Source organism: Felis catus, chromosome B2 (assembly GCF_018350175.1).
Source record: "Felis catus isolate Fca126 chromosome B2, F.catus_Fca126_mat1.0, whole genome shotgun sequence".
NCBI lineage: Eukaryota > Metazoa > Chordata > Mammalia > Carnivora > Felidae > Felis > Felis catus.
In genome coordinates, this window is record NC_058372.1 from 29,350,710 (window position 1) to 29,371,641 (window position 20,932).

The 20,932-nt window shown below is 47.4% G+C and overlaps 2 protein-coding genes across 4 annotated transcripts; one reads left to right on the top strand and one right to left on the bottom strand.

Annotated features, from left to right (window-relative positions):
- The first annotated feature begins 1,562 nt into the window (after window positions 1–1,562).
- On the top strand, window positions 1,563–6,053 carry TUBB (tubulin beta class I). The gene is made up of 4 exons (XM_003985886.5): window positions 1,563–1,804; window positions 3,200–3,308; window positions 3,579–3,689; window positions 3,987–6,053. Exons 1-4 carry the CDS (start codon window positions 1,748–1,750, stop codon window positions 5,042–5,044), a joined length of 1,335 nt encoding a protein of 444 aa, XP_003985935.1. The 5' UTR covers window positions 1,563–1,747; the 3' UTR covers window positions 5,045–6,053.
- Window positions 6,054–7,306: 1,253 nt separating this feature from the next.
- Window positions 7,307–20,895, bottom strand: FLOT1 (flotillin 1). Of its 3 annotated transcripts, XM_011282126.4 has the most exons (13): window positions 20,721–20,894; window positions 20,358–20,414; window positions 19,987–20,062; window positions 19,805–19,895; window positions 19,424–19,567; window positions 19,168–19,287; window positions 18,984–19,079; window positions 18,608–18,760; window positions 10,200–10,381; window positions 9,993–10,038; window positions 9,737–9,874; window positions 9,313–9,477; window positions 7,307–7,949 (listed from the first exon to the last, which is right to left on the bottom strand). In XM_011282126.4, exons 2-13 carry the CDS (start codon window positions 20,398–20,400, stop codon window positions 7,920–7,922), a joined length of 1,284 nt encoding a protein of 427 aa, XP_011280428.1. In that variant the 5' UTR covers window positions 20,401–20,414; window positions 20,721–20,894; the 3' UTR covers window positions 7,307–7,919. The 3 variants fall into 3 exon arrangements, with proteins under 3 accessions (XP_011280428.1, XP_044913163.1, XP_044913164.1); XM_045057228.1 differs by lacking the exon at window positions 19,168–19,287 and having other exon boundaries at window positions 20,721–20,895; XM_045057229.1 differs by lacking the exons at window positions 19,805–19,895; window positions 20,721–20,894 and having other exon boundaries at window positions 20,358–20,418.
- Between the last annotated feature and the right edge of the window lie 37 nt (window positions 20,896–20,932).

A 20,932-nucleotide genomic window follows, 5' to 3' on the forward strand; every position in this document is an offset into this window, starting at 1 on the left:
GTGTAGAAAGGATGATAAAATCATCTATTTCATGATCTCATACTAAGAGGAGAAGAGAATAGTAACAATTCGATATGTGTATAATTTAGGAAGTCTTTCTGCGTTCTTTATCTCACTTTCTTCCGACCACAACAATCAAATAAGGAGAAGTAGATTTTACAGAAGGAATTGAAGGTCTGCGCGGACCTCCCGAGGTTCCTACAGCTAATGTAAGGTAGAGACAACTTGAAACAAGTCCTCTAATTCTAAATTCTGAGCCCTCCCCACTACCACAAAATAACTGCTTTCATGGTGATCATGCTCCAAAACATGAAATATTCTCTTTTTAGTGGGCAGAGGGGGTCTTATACAACTTGATGTTTATTTTTTTAGGTGAGGAGAAATGTGTTGAATGGATTGTGAATGATGATCTTGTTGTCCCATATTGTTACAGTGCTTCCCACACTCCATTGTTTATACACTTCCCACCAAATTGCAAGATCCTGAAGACCCGGGAGCTAATTTTTACTCTTTTTGTATCCGTAGCTTCTGGTTTGTTGGACACCTAGTTTCTATCAAACGAATTAACCCCTAAGAAGAGGCATGGTACCCTGACTTGAGCCCATCCAATTTTCTCCCATCAGCTCCCCTCTTTTGTTTCAATCCTGAGGCTTTTGAAAGATTGCAATGACCAGCCACCTAGTCAGTGAATTCAGCAAACTGAAAAACAGTTCCAGTGAAGTGTCTAGAGAGGCAGGCTGGAAGACACTAAAATTCTACCACGCACTTCATCTCAACAGTTCTGTGACAAAAAGCGTCTTTAGTGCTGCTCTAAGGCCCAGAACCCATTACACGTAGACAAAGACTTCTGGCTTCACAGATTCCAGATAGTTTCTCTAAACCATTCAACTTATTCTTTGAACACACCCTCAGACAATTATATCTCTCTTCTAAAAAGCCCTTGCTGCAATTTGGTTTCTTTCTAAACATTATCATTAGAAAACTTACAAGGAAATAGAGAGGTAATACGCTCTATCTGGGGGAGCAGCGGCTCACTGTCGCTCATGCCTAGGGGATCAGCCGTTAGATAGCAGAGCAGGGTGCCGCATTTCTCCCGTTTTCGCTGAGCTAAGCGGCCCTCTCTTCCCAAGAGCTACGGCAGCAGGGAGCGTTCGGGGCGTGCCCACTCCTCCTTCCAACGCCTGGCACCCTAAGGTTCCCAATTAGTGTGTCCCCGAAAACTACTCCCTCTTAGTACAAAAACTCAGGCATGGGGGAAAGAAATCTTGCGCAAGATCACTTTTCATCAAAACAAAAAACAAAACCCAAACCAAAAATCCAGTATCCACCCATCCCTCCCTCCCTTTTGCAGCGTGGACAACAATGGAGGACTACAACTCCCAGTGAGGCCTGCGTTCCTCCATCCAAGCAGAGACCAATGGACGTCTCATACGTGAGTGGCATCGACTAATCAGGGCCAGCCTAGATAAGGCTTTGTCTCGGGACCGCGGCGCGGGGCGCGTTCTCCCGCCTCCCAGCCTGGGCGCACGCGCGCCCCGCCCTGCCCGCCTTCCCTCCTTTGCCCTCCCCTCTTCTTTCTCCCTCTCAGAACCTTCCTGCAGCTGCGTTCGGACCTCGCTGCTCTAGGCTCCGGGACACGTCCCATCCTTCCAGCCTGCGACTAGCAGTATAGAAAAAAAATTCCATATCATTTTCTTGCCCCCTACACATCTTGAGGCGAGCAAAAAATTTAAAATAAATTTTAACAATGAGGGAAATCGTGCACATCCAGGCCGGTCAGTGTGGCAACCAGATCGGTGCCAAGGTAAGGATTTTAAACCTCTTCTTTTAATTATATTTCTTTTGAGATGGAAAAAGTCCAGATAAATGATGAAGAATAGTTGTGGGATATATTTGCATTTCACCCATAGTTGAACTTTGCCCCCCAAAAGTTTTCTATACATAATAGACCTCTGTAACTAGATTTCGCTTTTGAAAAACGGGGAATTCTTGGCTGGCTTATTTTGGGAAAGCTATTAAGTACCTTTTGGGTTTGAGGGTGGGAAGACCGTGGTTCTGTAAAATTATACCTGAAAGTGTTCTAACGGTCTGAGGACCGGGGAGGGAGGAAGATGCGGAAACGGTTCGAGACAAAGCGAAGCGAGGTTTCCCCCATGTGCATCCCCCTTGGCTGGGTTTCGTCGGAGGGGGAAGGAGAGAGGTTGGGCGGCGGCTGCGGAGAGCTCGAATCCCACCCGTGGGCTGGGGGACGCGGTGCGCCAGGGTGGGCTGCGGTGAGCGGTGCCCTTCGCAAAAGATAGGCATCTCGAGCGCCCGCGATCCCTGAGGGGCGGCCCCGTAGTTCTTCGTGGATGGAAGACTAATAGGTGCTGAATTAATTTTATTTCCTTTCATCTCCCGTAAAGAGACCCTTTTAGGGCGTGAACAGATACCGGGAAAGAGGGCGGGAGAGTCCTTTTCTTTAAAGGGTCCCTCAGGAATAACCAGGGGGAGAAAGGAAGATAATCCGTATTTAAAGCGAGGGCTTAAAAACTAGCCAAGGAATAAAATACCGAGGCCAACCAAGGCAGAGTTGGGGAGTGGTGGTTTTTTTTTTTTTTTTTTTTTTTTTTTTTTTTTTGCGCGCCGTTACAGTGTAGCGGGGGAAGGGCGGGGAGGAAGTGCTGCTGCTACGTTGTAGCAGAAGGGCGGGGCCGGGCGCCCCTGGCGCGCGGGGACAATGCGGCCCTGCCGACCGGCTGGGGGCGCGCTAGTCCGAGTTGAGCCCCGCCTCGCGCGGAATTCACGCCCCCGCCCACGCGCGACGCACCCTTTGTCAGTGGTACGGCGCGCGCGTGCGCCTCAATCGTGGAGGGAGGGTGGTCCACCGCAGCAGCTGCTTCTTTCTCTACCCCTTGCCCTTTGTACAAGTCCGGGAGGTGCGCTTGTCCAGTCTGGTCTGCCGCCTCCATCCCCCTCGGCACACTCCCACCCCACAATTTCCTGCTATCGCCGGGCATCCTCAGCCGCAACTCCGCTCACATCCCAAGCAGTGAAACCTGCGGGTGGCTCGTGGAAGGAGGTGGCAGGCAGATGGGGGGAATACCGGGCCCTAGAACCGGGCTCACCACCGGGGTGTCTGGGATTAAAATGTGTGGATCGGGGGAGCCTAATTGGCTGGGACCAGAGCTTTTGAGGTCTCATTGCTTTCCCTCGGCAGTTCTGGGAGGTAATCAGTGATGAACATGGCATTGACCCCACCGGTACCTACCACGGTGACAGCGACCTGCAGCTGGACCGCATCTCCGTGTACTATAATGAAGCTACAGGTAAGGGCGGGAGCCCGGGAAGTTTGCCTCCTGTCTCCTCTCCCCCTTCTCTGGGGTCTCTTTCCAGCCCTGGAGAACCCTTTACCACCTTCGGATGGGTCTATCTTTTTTTTTAAAGGAGAACTCAACTTAATTTGACTTCCCCGTGGAGCAAAAGATTGGCTCTCCTGCCCCCTGGTGGCAGCACTTGGAATCACAAGTTTGGGTCCTTGGTCTCCCAGCCCCAATTTATCTTGTCTGCCAATTTTTACTTTACTTTCTTCCATATAGGTGGCAAATATGTTCCTCGTGCTATCTTGGTGGATCTAGAACCAGGGACCATGGACTCTGTTCGCTCAGGTCCTTTTGGGCAGATATTCAGACCAGACAACTTTGTTTTCGGTGAGTTATACACATATTAGTAGATAATGTGCTGTTCAATTTACTAGTATGAAGGAAACAGGAAGAATTAGGAGATAATTGTTATACTGGAGAGCTTACCTGGGGCTGTGTTCTGAAATCTCTAATGCAGGGTGTTGGTAGTGACTACCCTAGGTTGTAAATAATGGGGGGGGGGTATATCACAGGTGAGTGAGAAAGAAGGCACATTCATGGACATTTTTCCAAAAGTTGAAGGTGGAATTTGGTCTTTTTATCTCTCACCTTACTAACCAAGATTGCCTCCTGACCCCATTCCAGGTCAGTCTGGGGCAGGCAACAACTGGGCCAAGGGCCACTACACAGAGGGGGCTGAGCTGGTTGACTCAGTCTTGGATGTGGTACGGAAGGAGGCCGAGAGCTGTGACTGCCTGCAAGGCTTCCAGCTGACCCACTCACTGGGTGGAGGCACAGGCTCTGGAATGGGCACCTTGCTCATCAGCAAGATCCGAGAAGAATATCCTGACCGCATCATGAACACCTTCAGTGTGGTACCTTCACCCAAAGTGTCTGACACTGTGGTTGAGCCCTACAATGCCACCCTCTCCGTCCATCAATTGGTAGAGAACACAGATGAGACCTACTGCATTGACAACGAGGCCCTTTATGACATCTGCTTCCGCACTCTCAAGCTGACCACTCCAACCTACGGGGACCTGAACCACCTTGTCTCAGCCACCATGAGCGGTGTCACCACCTGCCTTCGCTTCCCTGGTCAGCTCAATGCAGACCTCCGCAAGCTGGCAGTTAACATGGTGCCCTTCCCACGTCTCCACTTCTTTATGCCTGGCTTTGCACCTCTGACCAGCCGTGGAAGCCAGCAGTATCGGGCCCTTACTGTGCCTGAACTCACCCAGCAGGTCTTCGATGCCAAGAACATGATGGCTGCCTGTGACCCCCGCCATGGCCGTTACCTCACTGTAGCTGCTGTCTTCCGTGGGCGGATGTCCATGAAGGAGGTAGATGAGCAGATGCTCAATGTGCAAAACAAGAATAGCAGCTACTTCGTGGAATGGATCCCCAACAATGTCAAGACGGCTGTCTGTGACATCCCACCCCGTGGCCTCAAGATGGCAGTCACCTTCATCGGCAACAGCACGGCCATCCAGGAGCTCTTCAAGCGCATCTCAGAGCAATTCACGGCCATGTTCCGGCGCAAGGCCTTCCTCCACTGGTACACAGGTGAGGGCATGGACGAGATGGAGTTCACTGAAGCTGAGAGCAACATGAACGACCTTGTCTCCGAGTACCAGCAGTACCAGGATGCCACCGCAGAAGAAGAAGAGGATTTTGGCGAAGAGGCTGAAGAGGAGGCCTAAGAGCATCATCACCGTAGCCTTCTCTGTTCCCTCAGCCTTCTTCCTCAACTGCCCCTGTCCTCTCCCTCAGAATTTGCATTTTCTGCCTCTATCTTGTTTTTTGTTTTTCCTTTTTTTGGAGGGGGGTTCCAAGAACAGTGCCTGGCACATAATAGGCGCTCAATAAATATTTGTTGTTTGTTGAATGTCTCCTCTCTTCCACTTTGGGAAAACCTAGATTTCTGCCATTCTGGGTAACCTGGTATTCCCGTTAGGTATACATTTCTCTCATCTGTCCAGTTGATATTTCCCTTTGTTTAAGAAGCTGGAATTCATTAGATCTCATTTAGAACCATATGCTGAAAACCCAGTAGATGGCCACTATCCTAAGCCCATGTGGTAGCCCAAGGGAAAGGAAACCAACCCACCTCATAACAGAGGTACCTATAAGGAAGGGTTAGGGTTTTCTATTCCAGAGCGGTTTTGGGGAAGGCTATTGAAGTCCTGATTTCCGGGAATTTCCCTGTTATTTCTCAGCTTTAGGGAAGGTGTTAACAGTATTATCTCCATTTTTAGTCTCCTTCCAAGCTCTGTCCTGTTTCCTTTGTAGGGTTCTGCCCACTCTGTTGAGTGGGATCCTTCCCTCTTCTATGCACCCTCTTTCACATGTTGGATTCCTTTTTCCATGGTTGGAGAAGGCCAAAAGGGGGAAGAGGGACTGACTTTGGTCCCTAAAGCCTCCAGAAAGGCCCTCCCATCCCCACTTTTTCTTACAAACCTAGCCCTGCCATGTATAAGGTGTGTATTGCCACCTAAATACTTGAGTCATTCCTCCAGAGAAGGGACAAGGAGAACCCTCCATCTTTTGGCAACATCTCATCTCTTCCTTTTGCTATTCCTTTTATCCACCTGCCCTTGGTTTTGTCCTGTCCTACACTTCAAATTTCTATTTTGTGTTGAACTTGCTTTTTTTCATATTGAAAAGATGACATTGCCCCAAGAGCCAAAAATAAATGAGAATTGAAAAGAAGTTGTGAGGTGTGTGCTCATTTAGGGAAAGCTTGCCAGTGGACACATGAAGCTCAAGTTCAGTTATACATATACTCTGCTTTCCATAAGCTGACGAGAATATCCTTATACTTAACTGACTTTCATTTCTTAGCCCTAGTACCCAAACCACCCCACCACCCTTACTACCAGTCTCAGTAACTGGGATAGGCATAGGCTCAGATGCAGGATCTATGGACAGAAATGGGAACTGAGATGAATGTTAGTGTGTAACTGGTTCCCAGACCAGCAGGCATCAACATCCTCTTGGAACTTACAGAAATGCAGATCCTCAGGCCTACTGGGATGTACTAAACCAGAAACCAGTTGAGTACAGCAATCTGTTTTAACTGTAGTCTGGGAGAATCTCATGAATGAAGAGTTGGAAGCTACTACTGCACCACTTCCAAAGTATAGCGCATCCAGGGTTCATTTGGGTTATGGCTCTGTGTCCTGTTTTCTGTTACCCTTTGGCATTTTCTCAGTTAACACAAGGGAAAGATAACTAGTGAGGGATGCCACATCATGGTCTAAAGTGACTTACACCTAAGACCTACCCCATGCTTCTAAGTACACAAAATAAGTCTCAAAGCTACCTTAGAAATTTAAGTTAACATAATTTTCCTTGGCCCTATTTTCAGTAATTCTGGGGACTAGTGCAGTTCTCTCCTCTCATTTCAGCATGCTTTTTGCCTGTAGCCAACTTTTGCAGGAAAAAAAAAGTTGTGCAACTTTAACAGTGTATAAGTAACTTCTCCCATTCTAAAAAGTACTTAAAAATTTTTTTTTGTATCTTTTTTGTTTTTGAGAGACAGAGCACGAGTTGGGGAGGGGCAGAGAGAGAGATGGAGCCACAGAATCCAAAGCCAGCGCCAGGCTCTGAGCTGTCAGCATGTGGGGCTCAAAAGCAGGAACCGTGAGATCATGACCTGAGCCAAAGTGAGTCACTTAACCGACCGAGCCACTCAGGCGCCCCTTAAAATTTTTAATGTTTATTTTTGAGAGAGAGAGCGCGCGCACGTGCGTGAGCATGAGTGGGGGAGGGGCAGAGAGAGAAGGAGACACAGAATCTGAAACAGGCTCCAGGCTCTGAGATACCAGCACTGAGCTCAATTCAGGGGTTGAACTCTGGAATGGCAAGATCATGACCTGAACTGAAGTTGGATGCTTAACTGACTGAGCCACCCAGGTGCCCCAAAAGTCTACTGAATGAAGGGAACAAGCTACATACTAGCATTCATTTTGAATGAATTCTGCTTTATTAATTGTTAATCAGTATTTGTAATTTGTAGTTTTTTTTTATTTTTGAGAGAGTGTGAGCAGGGGAGGGGCAGAGAGACAGGGAGACACAGAATCCACAGCAGGCTCCAGGCTCCAAGCTGTCAACACAGAACCCAATGCAGGGCTTGAATCCACAAACCGCAAGATCATGACCTGAGCTGAAGTCAAATGCTTAACTGACTGAGCCACCCAGACACTCTAGTGTTAGTGCTTAACAGGAATTGATTTGACAAAGTTGCGAACCTCCAGGCCATCTCTCAAGTTTGGGTCAGGAAAATTCTAGACAATAGGCTCACACAGTGTAATTAGGAAGTTAAATAAGCTGGGTGAGTAGGATAATCAGAAGACTGGCATGGGAACCCTGGGGGACCGATACTCTTGGCAGTGTAGGGTTGGCAAGGGGAGCAACCATTCCCCTTCAAGGCAAGGCACAGGCAATTTGGCAAGGAGATGAGGGGTGGGACCCCAATGTCAAAGGACATGCTCAGGGAAGCCAGTTGTACATGCAGTATGGGAACCATTCTGGCAACTTGAGCCATGAGGCTAGGCATCAGCGAAGGTTGACGGCTCAAGCTGTTCGCAAAGGCTTGTGGTTAACCTGGCAAAAAGACAATGGTGATGACACTTGGGAACCAGGTACCCTATTCTCCCAGCTCCCCATTTGGATGAAGGCTGAAGGGAGGACATGCATTTCCAGGAGTCTTCTAAGAAGTTTTTTTCTGCCACCCTACCCTACCCTCTTGTCAAGTGGTCATTAGGACCCATGTACAGCAACATATCACTGAAGAGGAGTGGAGAGGGCCAGAGCCCTTTCACAGACCCTCCTCAGCTCCTAATCTCTCAGTGCTTTCAATGAAGGCCTCAAGAAGGCTCCAAGGAAACTAACTTGAAGGGCACTTCTATATATTTTTAATTTTTATTTTTTGAGAGAGAGAGAGAGAGAGAGAGAGAGAGGGAGAGCAGGGGAGGGCCAGAGAGAGAGGGAGAGAGAATCCCATGCAGGTTTTGCACTGTCAGCACAGAGCCTAATGCAGGGCTCGAACTCAAAACTGAGATCATGACCTGAGCTGAAATAAGAGTTAGACACTTAACCAACTGAACCACCCAGGCACCCCCATATATATATATATATATATATATATATATATATATATATATATATATATATTTTTTTTAATGTTTATTCATTTTTGAGCAACAGAACAGGAATGGGGGAGGGGCAGAAGAGAGAGGGAGACAGAGGATCTGAAGCTGGCTCTGAGCTGACAGCAGCGAGCCTGATGTGGGGCTTGAACTTACAAATCGTGAGATCATGACCTGAGCTGAAGCTGGATGCTCAATCGACTAGCCATCCAGGTACCCCATATTTTATATATGTATAAAATCCCCTCAGCAATTCAACATAGTAAATAGTATTATTAACATGATTTTAAGGTGAGGAAAGAGGTACAGGGAAGTAGAAAACTTGTCTAAGATCACAGCTAGCAGGCACTGAAGCCAGAATTCACACCAGAAAAGTCTGGTTCCAGGGCCTGCTTTATGACCTCTACCATAATCTATAGGTGAATAAACAGACACCAAGAAAAGCAGTAATATGCCTTGGAATTAATTGTCAACAGGCTGCAACTAGTTTCTTGTGCTAGTGGGGCCACAAGGCTCTAGAGGATGGTCAGCCTGGGCTTGAAGCCTAGCTTCACCAGCTGTATGACAGGGGCTAAGTTCCTTAACATATTGGAAGTTGTTTCTTTACTTTGTAAAATACTACTTACCCAAAGGATACTTTGATTTTAAAAAACAAACCATATGTGTAGAAGCTTAGCAGTGTGTCTGGCACATAGAAAACAAAAATGTCAGTGGTCCCCAAGCCTCCTTAGTGCTGGTCCCACTACTAGGCCTGCTGCATCACATGCCCCAGGAACCCAGAAATTCTGTTCCACAGCTCCCACCCTACAGACCCTCACCTGGGAGATGCTGACGCCTGTGAGTCTTTCCACGCTCTCTGGCAAGCGGCTCAGTATGTCCAGCACTTCCCCCGTCACTTTGGCCGCCCCCATGGCCCCGCCTCCACTGGACACCAGTGTGATCTTTTTGGCAGAGGTCAAGGGACCACTGATCTCCTCTGCTACCTGGTAGGTGAGAGATGCCCACTCAGCACCTGTGGTCTGACCACACTCCTTCCTAAAACGTCTTACCCTGGGCTTCAAGATCCTTGATCTGCTTCACTTTGTAAAGATCATCCTTCCTCACTTTGGTTGCTGGCCTATAATTCCCACCCCTAATTTATGGTCCCCTAGCCTGGTTCTCCCCAAGCTCTTGCCCCTCATTTCCGCCCACCCTACATTCCCTGGTTCTGTTCTTCTCCTGGTGCCCACACAACCTCCAGACCTGGGGCAGCTTCTCCAGCAGCATGTCCAGCTGAGCAGCCTCCTGGTACAGCTGGAATGCTTCCGCTTTCTTGGCCATCTGCTCAGCCTCGGCCCGGGCTCGAGCCCCTATGGCAAAGGCCTCAGCCTCCCCACGCATCTGAGAAGGGTACAGGAAAGTTGTGGTACTGATGGCTGTAGTTAAGGATAAGGAACCCCAGCTGATACAGCAACCCCTACTCCCTCCACAAGCCAGCAAGAGCCCCCTCTTAACTCACCCTCACAGATTCAGCTTCTGCCTCAGCCTGCATAATCAGTTGAGACCTGGGCACAGAAGGGGAGGGAGGGGCTGAGGAGGGGCAAAAGGCAGACCCCATTGGAGAGACAGAGGCTCCTGTAACCCGAGTTCCATAGAACTCAGTTCTTCATCTGGGGGCACCCACATGGTAAAGGATCCAGGATGGGGCCTGGGAAGGGGCATTTACTTCTCTGCCTCAGCTAGGCGCTCCAGCTTGTAGCGCTCAGCCTCGGCTGGCTTCCGAACTCGGGCCTCCAGCTCCTTCTCTCGGCGGGCGATCTCCTGTTCCTGCACTGCCACCTGCTGGGCCCGCTCCACCACCTGCACCTGTACCCGCTGCTCCTCGATCTGCTGCTTAGTCTTGGCCACCTGGGTAGGAGTGATGCTCAATATCAGGGCTGAAGGGCAAGTTCCCAGGAACCGCAGAGAGAAGCCAGAGCTCCAGAGAGAGATATAAACAGAGTAGGTACATGAAGTTAGTCCTTGGCGGGTTCAGCCAGCCCAGCAAAGTCCATTTCCCATATGGATCCCAGTCATAGCTTGGGGGATGGCCTGATCCTTCTCAGAGGCAATATCAAGGGTAGGGCATTTTCTAGGCAGCCTCAGCATCAAGAGATGCGTAGGGCTGGGATCCAGTCCCTGTTCTCCCTTGGCCATGCTAAGTTTCCCTCTGTTGAGCTCCCCTATTAGTCTATTTCTCCACAGTGTCCATTGCTAGAGTACGAGCACTGGAGGGCTCTGGTGCACAGTGGCCGTCTTCCACCATTAGGCTCACTCAAACCCATGTACTCCTCTCCATCTGTACTCCTGTAAACTTCCTGCAAGTCACCCTCAATTCTAGCCTGACCTGCCAACAGCTGCCTACTGGCTTGGGGCGGGGGCGGGGGCAGGGGCGGGTGTATGTACGTATCTTTTTCACTTTTATTTTTTGCATATGGTACAAATTCAAAAGAAAAAAAAATGAATAATGATAAGCAAGGCTTCCATCCACTTATTTCCTCAAACCACCTTGTTCCTTTCCCCAGAAGCAACCATTGTGACCAGCTTCTTGTGTATTCTCCTCCCAGGGACATTCAAAGCATCTACAAGAATGTGTACATATAGAATTCCTCTTATTTAGGCATATTTCTTTTTCTAATTCCTTGTAGAGTACAGAGATCAGAAGGCTCTTGCCAAGATTTTGGTGAGAGGTACCAGAGAAAAACATGTGTCTTTATTATCTCACTGCTCTGGCTCAGCCATGTACCAACATCCCTGTGGGTCTTATCAATACCAGAGATGGTGCCCAGCCTCTAATGCAGCCATCTGTTCACTCGAGAACAGTGCTTCTGAGTATGGCACCCTCCAGTGTCTTTGACCCTAAAATTCCAAACAGGTTCCAAACTGGACTAGTTGCTCTCTACCCCAGAGTGCAGGATCTCTCTGTGTTGGAGTCCCTCCTGCCCGCTTTAAGCCCACCTTTTTTTTTTTTTTTTTAAATGTTGTTTATTTTTGAGACAATTCGAGAAACAGAGTGAGAACAGGGGAGGGGCAGAGAGGGAGACACAGAATCTGAAGCAGGCTCCAGGCTCTGAGCTGTCAGCCCAGAGCCTAATGCAGGGCTTGAACCCACAAACCATGAGATCATGACCTGAGCAGAAGTTTGACGCTCAACCCACTGAGCCACTCAGGCACCCTTCCTGTTTAAGCCCACCTTTTGATGAAATAACCCCCAGCAGCTTCCTCAGAAAGAGTATGTGGACAATAAGTTTTTGAGATCTTGCTTTTCTGAGGCTTTTTCCCCTACCTTTCTATTTGAATGACAATTAGGTTGAGTACAAGTTACTATGTTAAAATTCATTTTCCCAAAATAAATAAATAAATAAAGTTTTAAAAAGGTTGGGGGGGGGGGGACACCTGGGTGGATCAGTCAGTTAAGCGTCCGACTTTTGATTTCAGCTCAGGTCGTGATCTCACAGTTCATGGGTTTGAGCGCCACATTGTGTCAGCTCAGCCTACTTGGGAATCTCTCTCTCTCCCTCTCTGTCTCTCCCTCACTTGTTCTCTCTCTCTCTCTCTCTCTCTCTGAAAATAAGTAAGTAAAGTTTAGAATTCATTTTCCATCAGCACTTTGAAAGCATTTCTCCATGGTCTTCTAGTTTCTTGAGAAATCTGAAGTCATTTTGATGCCTGACCCTTTGAGATCTGTTCTTTTTCTGTGGAAGCTTTTAGATCCTTTCTTTGTTCTCCATGTTCTGAAATTTCACAGTGTAGTTGTTTTTCATTCATTGTATTACATACTTGGTAGAGGGTTTCAACCTAGAAAGTCATACCTTTCAGAATAACCATTTAAAAATGTTTTCCAGGGGCGCCTGGGTGGCTCAGTCGGTTAAGCAGCCGACTTCGGCTCAGGTCGTGATCTCGCGGTCCGTGAGTTGGAGCCCCGCGTCGGGCTCTGTGCTGATGGCTCAGAGCCTGGAGCCTGTTTCCGATTCTGTGTCTCCCTCTCTCTGACCCTCCCCCGTTCATGCTCTGTCTCTCTGTGTCTCAAAAATAAATAAAGGTTAAAAAAAAAATTAAAAAATAAATAAATAAATAAATGTTTTCCATTGGCAATTTTCCTCCCAGTTACTTTGTTCTGTTGATTTATTAGATTAATAAATCTACAGATTAGGATTAATGAATTTATTAAAATTAGAATAATTTATTAGAATTAGGTTAATAAATCCCTTGATTAGAATTTCTTTCAATGTGATTTCCGCCCTCATTTCTGCCATCTTATTAATTTCTAGGAGCTCTTTTAATTATTTACTTATTTTTAATTATTATTATTATTTTTTATTTTTGAGAGAGTGAGAGAGAGCACACACGCACACACCAGTGGGGGAGGGGCAAAGAGAGAGGGAGACACAGAATCCGAAGCAGGGTCCAGGTTCGGAGCTGTCAGCACAGAGCCCAACACAGGGCTCAAACACACAAACCGTGAGATCTTGACCTGAACTGAAGTCGGACATGCAACCAACTGAACTACCCAGGCACCCCTAGGAGCTCTTTTATTTATATGTTTATTTATATTATTTTTGAGAGAACATAAGTGGGGAAGGGGCAGAGAGAGGGGGAGACCGAGAATCCCCAGCAGGCTCCACATGTCAGTGCAGAGCCTGATGCGGCGCTCAATCTCAGGAACCGTGAGATCATGACCTGATCAAGATCAGACGTTTAACTGACTGAGCCACCCAGGCACCCCTAAGAGCTCTTTTTTTTTGTTTTCTGTTCTATGTCCTGATTTTCTGGATGTGAATTTTCCTCTTATCTCACTGGGGGTATTAAAATTTTTTTTTTAACTTTCTTCTCCCTGCATAGTATATATATCCTTCAAATCACTTTGCTGTTTGTAGTTTTGGTCTCAGTCTTCCATGTTGCAGTATTCCCTCATATATCAGGTAATTCTTGGCTGTCTGCTCACAGTAAAGGAGGTTTAAAACAGTGAAAGGAAACTGTGGGCATGTGGATAAAGCTTGTTGACTTTGAGCTTCACTCTAGGGTGATTGGGCAGGTCACCTGCTGAGGAACCTCTGATTCAGAATCTTTAAGCCTTTCCCTTTGGATTGGTCATGTTCCCCAGCATGGTCTTCTGATGTCTTCTTTGGAAGATGGAGGGTCTGGGGGGCAAATGGGGTAAGGGAGTTAGGGGAGGCTGTCAGCATTTAGTATTCAATGGTCAGTCACATCGTGCCTGTCATTGATAAAGTACCAGGCCCTCACCTGTTTCTAGCTGGCTCATATCATATCCTCTAGTTTTCTCTTGTCAGATAATAAACTTCCCAATGTCTACTAGGGCAGAGAAGGGCCTATGACCAAAGACATAGGGAGCCAGAGAGGAGCTGAGAAGTGACTTTTTATCACATTTACCTCATTTCTCCTCATTTCAACAGTCTCATCACAACTCCAGAGGCACCTGTTGCTGCTATCTCCTGAGCCTCAGCTGATTACATTGCTTCTCCCTGCAGCTCTGGCTCAACTGTCTCAGACTGGCTTAGTCAATTATGATGGCTTTCTGGCTTCCAAAATGATATTATGCTTTCTGTTCCTTCTGATTCTATTCTCTGCATCTGTTTTCGTCTTCCCTTTCTTTTCAAAAATCACTCTATGTGGCTTTAGTGAGGTTTTAGAGGGAGTGCAATTAACTATATTTATTCAATCCATCATCTTTGAGAAAGCTTCCAACTTAAATTCCTGCTTCCTCTCTTGTCTTCTGACAATCAATTCTCCACATAGCAGCCAGACTGATCCTTGTGAAAATGTAAATAGACCGTGGCACCACGCTGCTTAGAGTTCTCCAATAGTATGGGACACCTAAGTGCCTCAGTCAGATGAGCGTCTGACTCTTGGTTTTGACGCAGGTCATGATCTCATGTTTCGTGGGGTCGAACCCTGCACTGGGCTCTGCACTGGTAGTGTGGAGCATTCTTGGGATTCTCTCTCCCCCTCTCTCTCATCTTCCCCTGCTCTTGTGTGTACACTCTTTCTCAAAAAAAAAAAAAAAAAAAAAAAAAAAAGTTCTCCAATAGCATTCTACTGGGTTTTGAATGCTAAGTCTCCATCACGACCACCTGAACCCTATGTGACCTGGCCATGCCTACCTTGCCATCTCACTGCATACCAGCCACACCAGATCAGAACCCTCCTTTCTGTTCCTGGGATATACCAAGCTTTCCTACCTCAGGGCCTTTGCACATGATGGTCCTCTGCCTAGCCACATATGGCTATTTATATTTAAATTAATATTAAATACAATTAAAAATTCTGTTCCTACATTTCACTAGCCACATTTGAAGCACTGAACATCACAGCATAGAGACGCCTGGGTGGCTCAGTGGTCAAGCATCCGACTTCAGCTCAGGTCATGATTTCGCAGTTCGTGAGTTCAAGTCCCACATTGGGCTCTGTGCTGACAGCTCAGAGCCTGGAGCCTGCTTCAGATTCTATGTATCCCTCTCTCTCTGCCCCTCCCCCACTTGCATTGTGTGTGTGTGTCTCTCTCTCTCAAAAATAAATAAACTTGAAAACGAATAAAAACAATTAAAAAATGTGTAAAAAAAATCACAGCACAGATTTACAGCACTTTCATCATCATAGAAAGTTCTATTTGAACAGCATTGGCCTAGAATGTTCTTGGTCCACAACTCTTTACATTGCTGGCTCCTTCTCATCTTCAGGTTTATCTCATAAATCACTTCCTCACTGAAGCTTTCTTGGATCACCCCTAACCTAATATAGTACCTCTCCACTGTTTTTTGCTCACTCTGTGTATTTCTATCATAGCACTTAAACAAGAACCCGTAAAAATTATGTACTTGCTTATTAGCTGTTTCCTGTGTTATAATGTAAGCTCCACAAGGGCAGGAATCTTTTCTGCCTTATATCCTTACCTCCAAAACAATGTCTGGCACATAGTAGGCACTTAATACATATTTATTGAATGAATCCTTATTTCATGAGCACCTAGCACAAAGCCTGGCACAAAATAAAGAACTCATAAAAGCTGGAACAGAGCCAAAATCAGCTCAATCCTTTGATCTTCAGACAAATAAAGCCATTTTTAGAAGGTTAAGGACCACTCAAGCAAATGGTTTCCACAATGTTAATGCTTTTCAAACTCCAGTGTGTACATGAATCTCCTGGGGATTTTGTTAAAAATGCAGGCTTTGGTGGCACAAAAACAGACACATAGACCAATGGAACAGAATAGAAACCCCAGAACTAGACCCACAAACGTATGGCCAACTCATCTTTGACAAAGCAGGAAAGAACATCCAATGGAAAAAAGACAGCCTCTTTAACAAATGGTGCTGGGAGAACTGGACAGCAACATGCAGAAGGTTGAAACTAGACCACTTTCTCACACCATTCACAAAAATAAACTCAAAATGGATAAAGGACCTAAATGTGAGACAGGAAACCATCAAAACCCTAGAGGAGAAAGCAGGAAAAGACCTCTCTGACCTCAGCCGTAGCAATCTCTTACTCGACACATCCCCAAAGGCAAGGGAATTAAAAGCAAAAGTGAATTACTGGGACCTTATGAAGATAAAAAGCTTCTGCACAGCAAAGGAAACAACCCACAAAACTAAAAGGCAACCAACGGAACGGGAAAAGATATTCGCAAATGACATATCGGACAAAGGGCTAGTATCCAAAATCTATAAAGAGCTCACCAAACTCCACACCCGAAAAACAAATAACCCAGTGAAGAAATGGGCAGAAAACATGAATAGACACTTCTCTAAAGAAGACATCCGGATGGCCAACAGGCACATGAAAAGATGTTCAGCGTCGCTCCTTATCAGGGAAATACAAATCAAAACCACACTCAGGTATCACCTCACGCCAGTCAGAGTGGCCAAAATGAACAAATTAGGAGACTATAGATGCTGGAGAGGATGTGGAGAAACGGGAACCCTCTTGCACTGTTGGTGGGAATGCAAATTGGTGCAGCCACTCTGGAAAGCAGTGTGGAGGTTCCTCAGAAAATTAAAAATAGACCTACCCTATGACCCAGCAATAGCACTGCTAGGAATTTATCCAAGGGATACAGGAGTACCGATGCATAGGGGCACTTGTACCCCAATTTCATAGCAGCACTCTCAACAATAGCCAAATTATGGAAAGAGCCTAAATGTCCATCAACTGATGAATGGATAAAGAAATTGTGGTTTATATACACAATGGAATATTACGTGGCAATGAGAAAAAATGAAATATGGCCTTTTGTAGCAACGTGGATGGAACTGAAGAGTGTGATGCTAAGTGAAATAAGCCATACAGAGAAAGACAGATATCATATGGTTTCACTCTTATGTGGATCCTGAGAAACTTAACAGGAACCCATGGGGGAGGGGAAGGAAAAAAAAAAAAAAAAAGAGGTTAGAGTGGGAGAGAGCCAAAGCATAAGAGACTGTTAAAAACTGAGAACAAACTGAGGGTTGATGGGGGGTGGGAGGGAAGAGAGGGTGGGTGATGGGTATTGAGGAGGGCACCTTTTGGGATGAGCACTGGGTGTTGTATGGAAACCAATTTGTCAATAAATTTCATATATATAAAAAATAAAAAGAAAAAAAAAAAAAAGAAAAAAAAATGCAGGCTTTGGGGGCACCTGGCTAGCCCAGTTGGTAAAGCATGTGACTCTTGACCTCAGGATCGTGCATTCATGTCCCACACTGGGTCTGCAGCCTACTTAAAAAAAAAAAAAAAAAAATGCAGATTCTGATTCAGTCAGTAGGACTGGAGCCTGAGATTTTGTATCTAACAAGTTCCACAGTGATGCTGATGCTGATGCTGCTGGTAGGCAGACCATGCTGAGGAGCAAAGCACTATGCTACACTCAATTACCTGTCAAACCACCAGGAATTTAACATCATAAACTAAAGAGGTTTTGCACTTCATTAGGCTTTCAGCCTATACCAATTCTTGGCAAAACCAAATTTCATAATATTGCCATCCTTTGGGTAAAGGTCTCAAAATACAGTTGATTTTCATTATTTGTGGTAGATCTGTTCTATAGAGTAGCCATGAATGCTGAATTAGCAAATACTTATTTTGCTGTTAGGTTCCTGTGAGCCCTTGGTCACAACATTTTCATCAACAGATTAGTATATGTCCTTGTTTTACATGTGTTTCTGTTGAAAGATACCTTATGTAATATACATTGTTAATTCATTAACAACGAACTCATAGCCAAAAGCACTATAACTCCTGTCTGAAAGAAGCTTATCTAACACATGTATTTTCTCTATAGGCATATCACAGCCTCCTTGCACTTAGAAATACTTAGCACTTTAGCAGTACGCTTGGGGGCCATTTTAAACAGCAAAATCACCAACAAAAAGTACAAAAATGCAAAAAACGTGGCAGTAAATATACTGTGAAAACGACAGTTTACCTTATGAGAGCTGAAACAGGAAGGCAGAACATCTTGTTCAACCTCCGCTGCACTGTTAGGCAACTCAAAGTTTTCACTGCTCTGTGCATTGTGTGCAAATGACCACAAAGGTGCCACAAGTACTGTTTCTGGGATTACCAATAAATTTTTGAGTAGGCAAATTCTCAAATACAGAATCTGCAAACAAAGAGGACTGATCATGCCTCCTTGCAATATCAAGGGCTGCCCATATCTCACTTTGCAGGATTCAAAGCTCACATCCATGTTTTTCTTCCTCATGCCCTTCTTGGATCACCAGGGCTGCTGTGAGCCCATGGAAAATCAGAAAAAGGTGCCCCTTCCCCTGGGTGGATGCGGAACCATTGACCTGTGGCAGAATGCACAGTATGGTGAGCAGAGCATGCGCTGGATCCTAGCTCTGCTTCACCCCATTCACCCAGGTGCCCTTTCACAGGGAACAGTCTGCCCAAACATATGACCAGTCCTATTGACCATATCCCTTCTTGGCCTTTACTTTTCAACTGAAATGGTTAGGTTTTTCAAATCTTCCTCATATGGAGGAGTTGGGTCAGAAATGGACAGCCAAAGGAAAGGGATCAGAGTTAGAATCTGAGAAAGTGTGGTAGCCTGAGATGGAGGGCCTGAGAGGAACTGCCCAGTGTGGTAGCTCTGACCTGAAGCTGATAGGCCAAGTCAGCCTGTGCTCGGCGGGTGTTGACCTCGATGTCATATGCAGCCTTCTTTAGCTCATAGTCTCTCTGTGCTTTGGCCATCTCGATCTCACTCAGGTACTGAGCAGACACCTTTTCCTGCTTGGCTTTGGCCTCCTGTCCACAAAGAGATCAGGAAGGAAGTCAGAGTAGGGAGAGGAAGGCCCCGCGGGGAGAGCCTGCTCCTCACCAGGCTCCCCTGCACGTGGCCTCATCTATGTCCTCTGCCAACCCAGCTCTACCAGACCTCACTCAGATGTGCCTCTTCCATCCCCTCTCCCGCTGCATGCCCAACAAATCCATAGTGACCAACTGACTCCCCAAGTGGGATCTATCTCACCCGGATCCCAGCATCTCTTTTGGCTTCTGCTTCCCCAATCCGAGCATCTTTTTGGACTTGAGCGGTTCGAGCCTTCCCTAAAGAGTGCAAATAATCCTGTGGGAGAGAAGCAGAAATCAGAATCCTCAGGAAGGTTTAAGAGATGGGAGCAGGGAACTGGAGAAGATCAGCCACCTAGGTATACCTGATCATCATGAATGTCCTTCAGGGTATAGCTAACCACACTGATGCCCATGTTGACCAGGTCTGAGGAGGCCACTTTGAAAACTTGCTCTGAGAATTTCTGCCTGTCCTTATAGATTTCCTAGGGTAACAGAATGGTAGGAAGGAGGAATTTAAGCTCTCAGTCCTCTGGCTACTGTCTCCCACAGACTAGCTTGGCCCAGAGGCCCAACTCACTCTGGTATGCCTTCCAGATCTTTCCCTGCCCTCTAGCCCACCTCCACAGTCATGTGGGCCATGATAGCCCTCTGGTGGCCCTCCAGAGTCTCCAGTGCAATGTGGGCAATCTCAGCCTCTGTCTTCCCCAGGAACATCTGGCAGGCAGCTGCCAACATCTCCTTGTTCTGCCCCTGGATTTTCACCTGTAGCCAGAATAAGGATAGAGTGAGTGTGGTGAAGGTCTCATGAAGCCAGGTAGGAAGCAGGAAAAGAATGGAAGAGTCAAGTGCCTCGGGAGTCCCTGGAGAAGGTGAGACTTCGCAGAGAAATTTCTCTGCAGCCAGAGGTTGGGAAGGCCATGGTCAGAAGATTCTTAATGTCTGGGGACACAGAAGGTGACGAAGGAATGGACATCAGGGGAAAGGCTCTGAAAGCCTCACCTGGGCAATGCCAGTGACTGAGATGGGGACCCCATGGCGAGTGTAAACCTTTTCACTCTTGACATTGAGGGTCAGTGTGTTGAGAGAGATCCTATGGGAAAAAGGAGTGGACAGTGAGAAAAAAAAAAAAAAGGAAAGAGAGAAAACTAGGGTTCCCCTTCCCTGGTTCTCCTTCTACTTACCTCTGGATTTGCTGGATGCAGGGCAGGACAAAAACACGCCCTCCAGCTACCATGACTGGGGGGCTTCGGCAGAAACCTGCAAGGTGAGGGGGCAGTAAGTTGCAGTGGTGAGGGGTAGGGCTAGAATATGGAAGACTGAAAAACTGGGGTTGGGGGGATAATCCCCACGAGGAAATCTGGGAGCTGGAGGGGAGACAGTCTGGGCCTCGGAAGGGTAGCGACTGGTAATCACAAATGGGTGGCTTGCAGCCATGGGGGGTGGGGTGGACAGAAGGCTTGGCGCTGGGGACCTGGGAGGGAGAAGAGTAAAGGGCAGAGGCAGGACCGCAAGAGTCTGGGGGGGCACTGGCTGAGAAGAGAACATTACTTACCGGAGACCACCATGGCCTCATTTGGGCCACAGGTGAAAAACATGGCTCAGGTTAGAGCTGGAGGAAAGGGAGAGAAAAACTTTGCGGGCGACGTCCACAGAAGTGAATACTCTCTCTTTCCAAGGCCCAGTCCCTTCCACACCCGTGGGTCCGTTAAGACATTTCCCTCTGCAGTCCCACAGATCCCCAGCGGCTCCCTCCCACGCCGGCTTACGGCCACTCCCTGCCCCTGCCCCGTCCCGCCTTCAGTGAGGACAGTTTCTCGCTTATCTGGTAATGCTCTCCCGCGCCTAGCGGACCCCAGACCTTGAGCCACCCTCCCCGCTCCTCCGCAGCCCGACTACATCTCCCCTCCCCACCCACCTCCCCGCACGCTGGCTGCGGCCGGGCTGGGATCTCGGCAACGGCTGGGGCGCGCAGCCGATCTGGGGACTGAGCAGCGGTTCCGACGCACCGCCTTCCGGAAAGCTGGGCCTGCGCCCGCGCGGCTCACCCGGCCGCACCCTGTTGCTGCGGCAAACGCGACCCCGCCCCACGCGGCGAGCCAGCCCCCCTCACCCCTGCGCCCTCGGCCC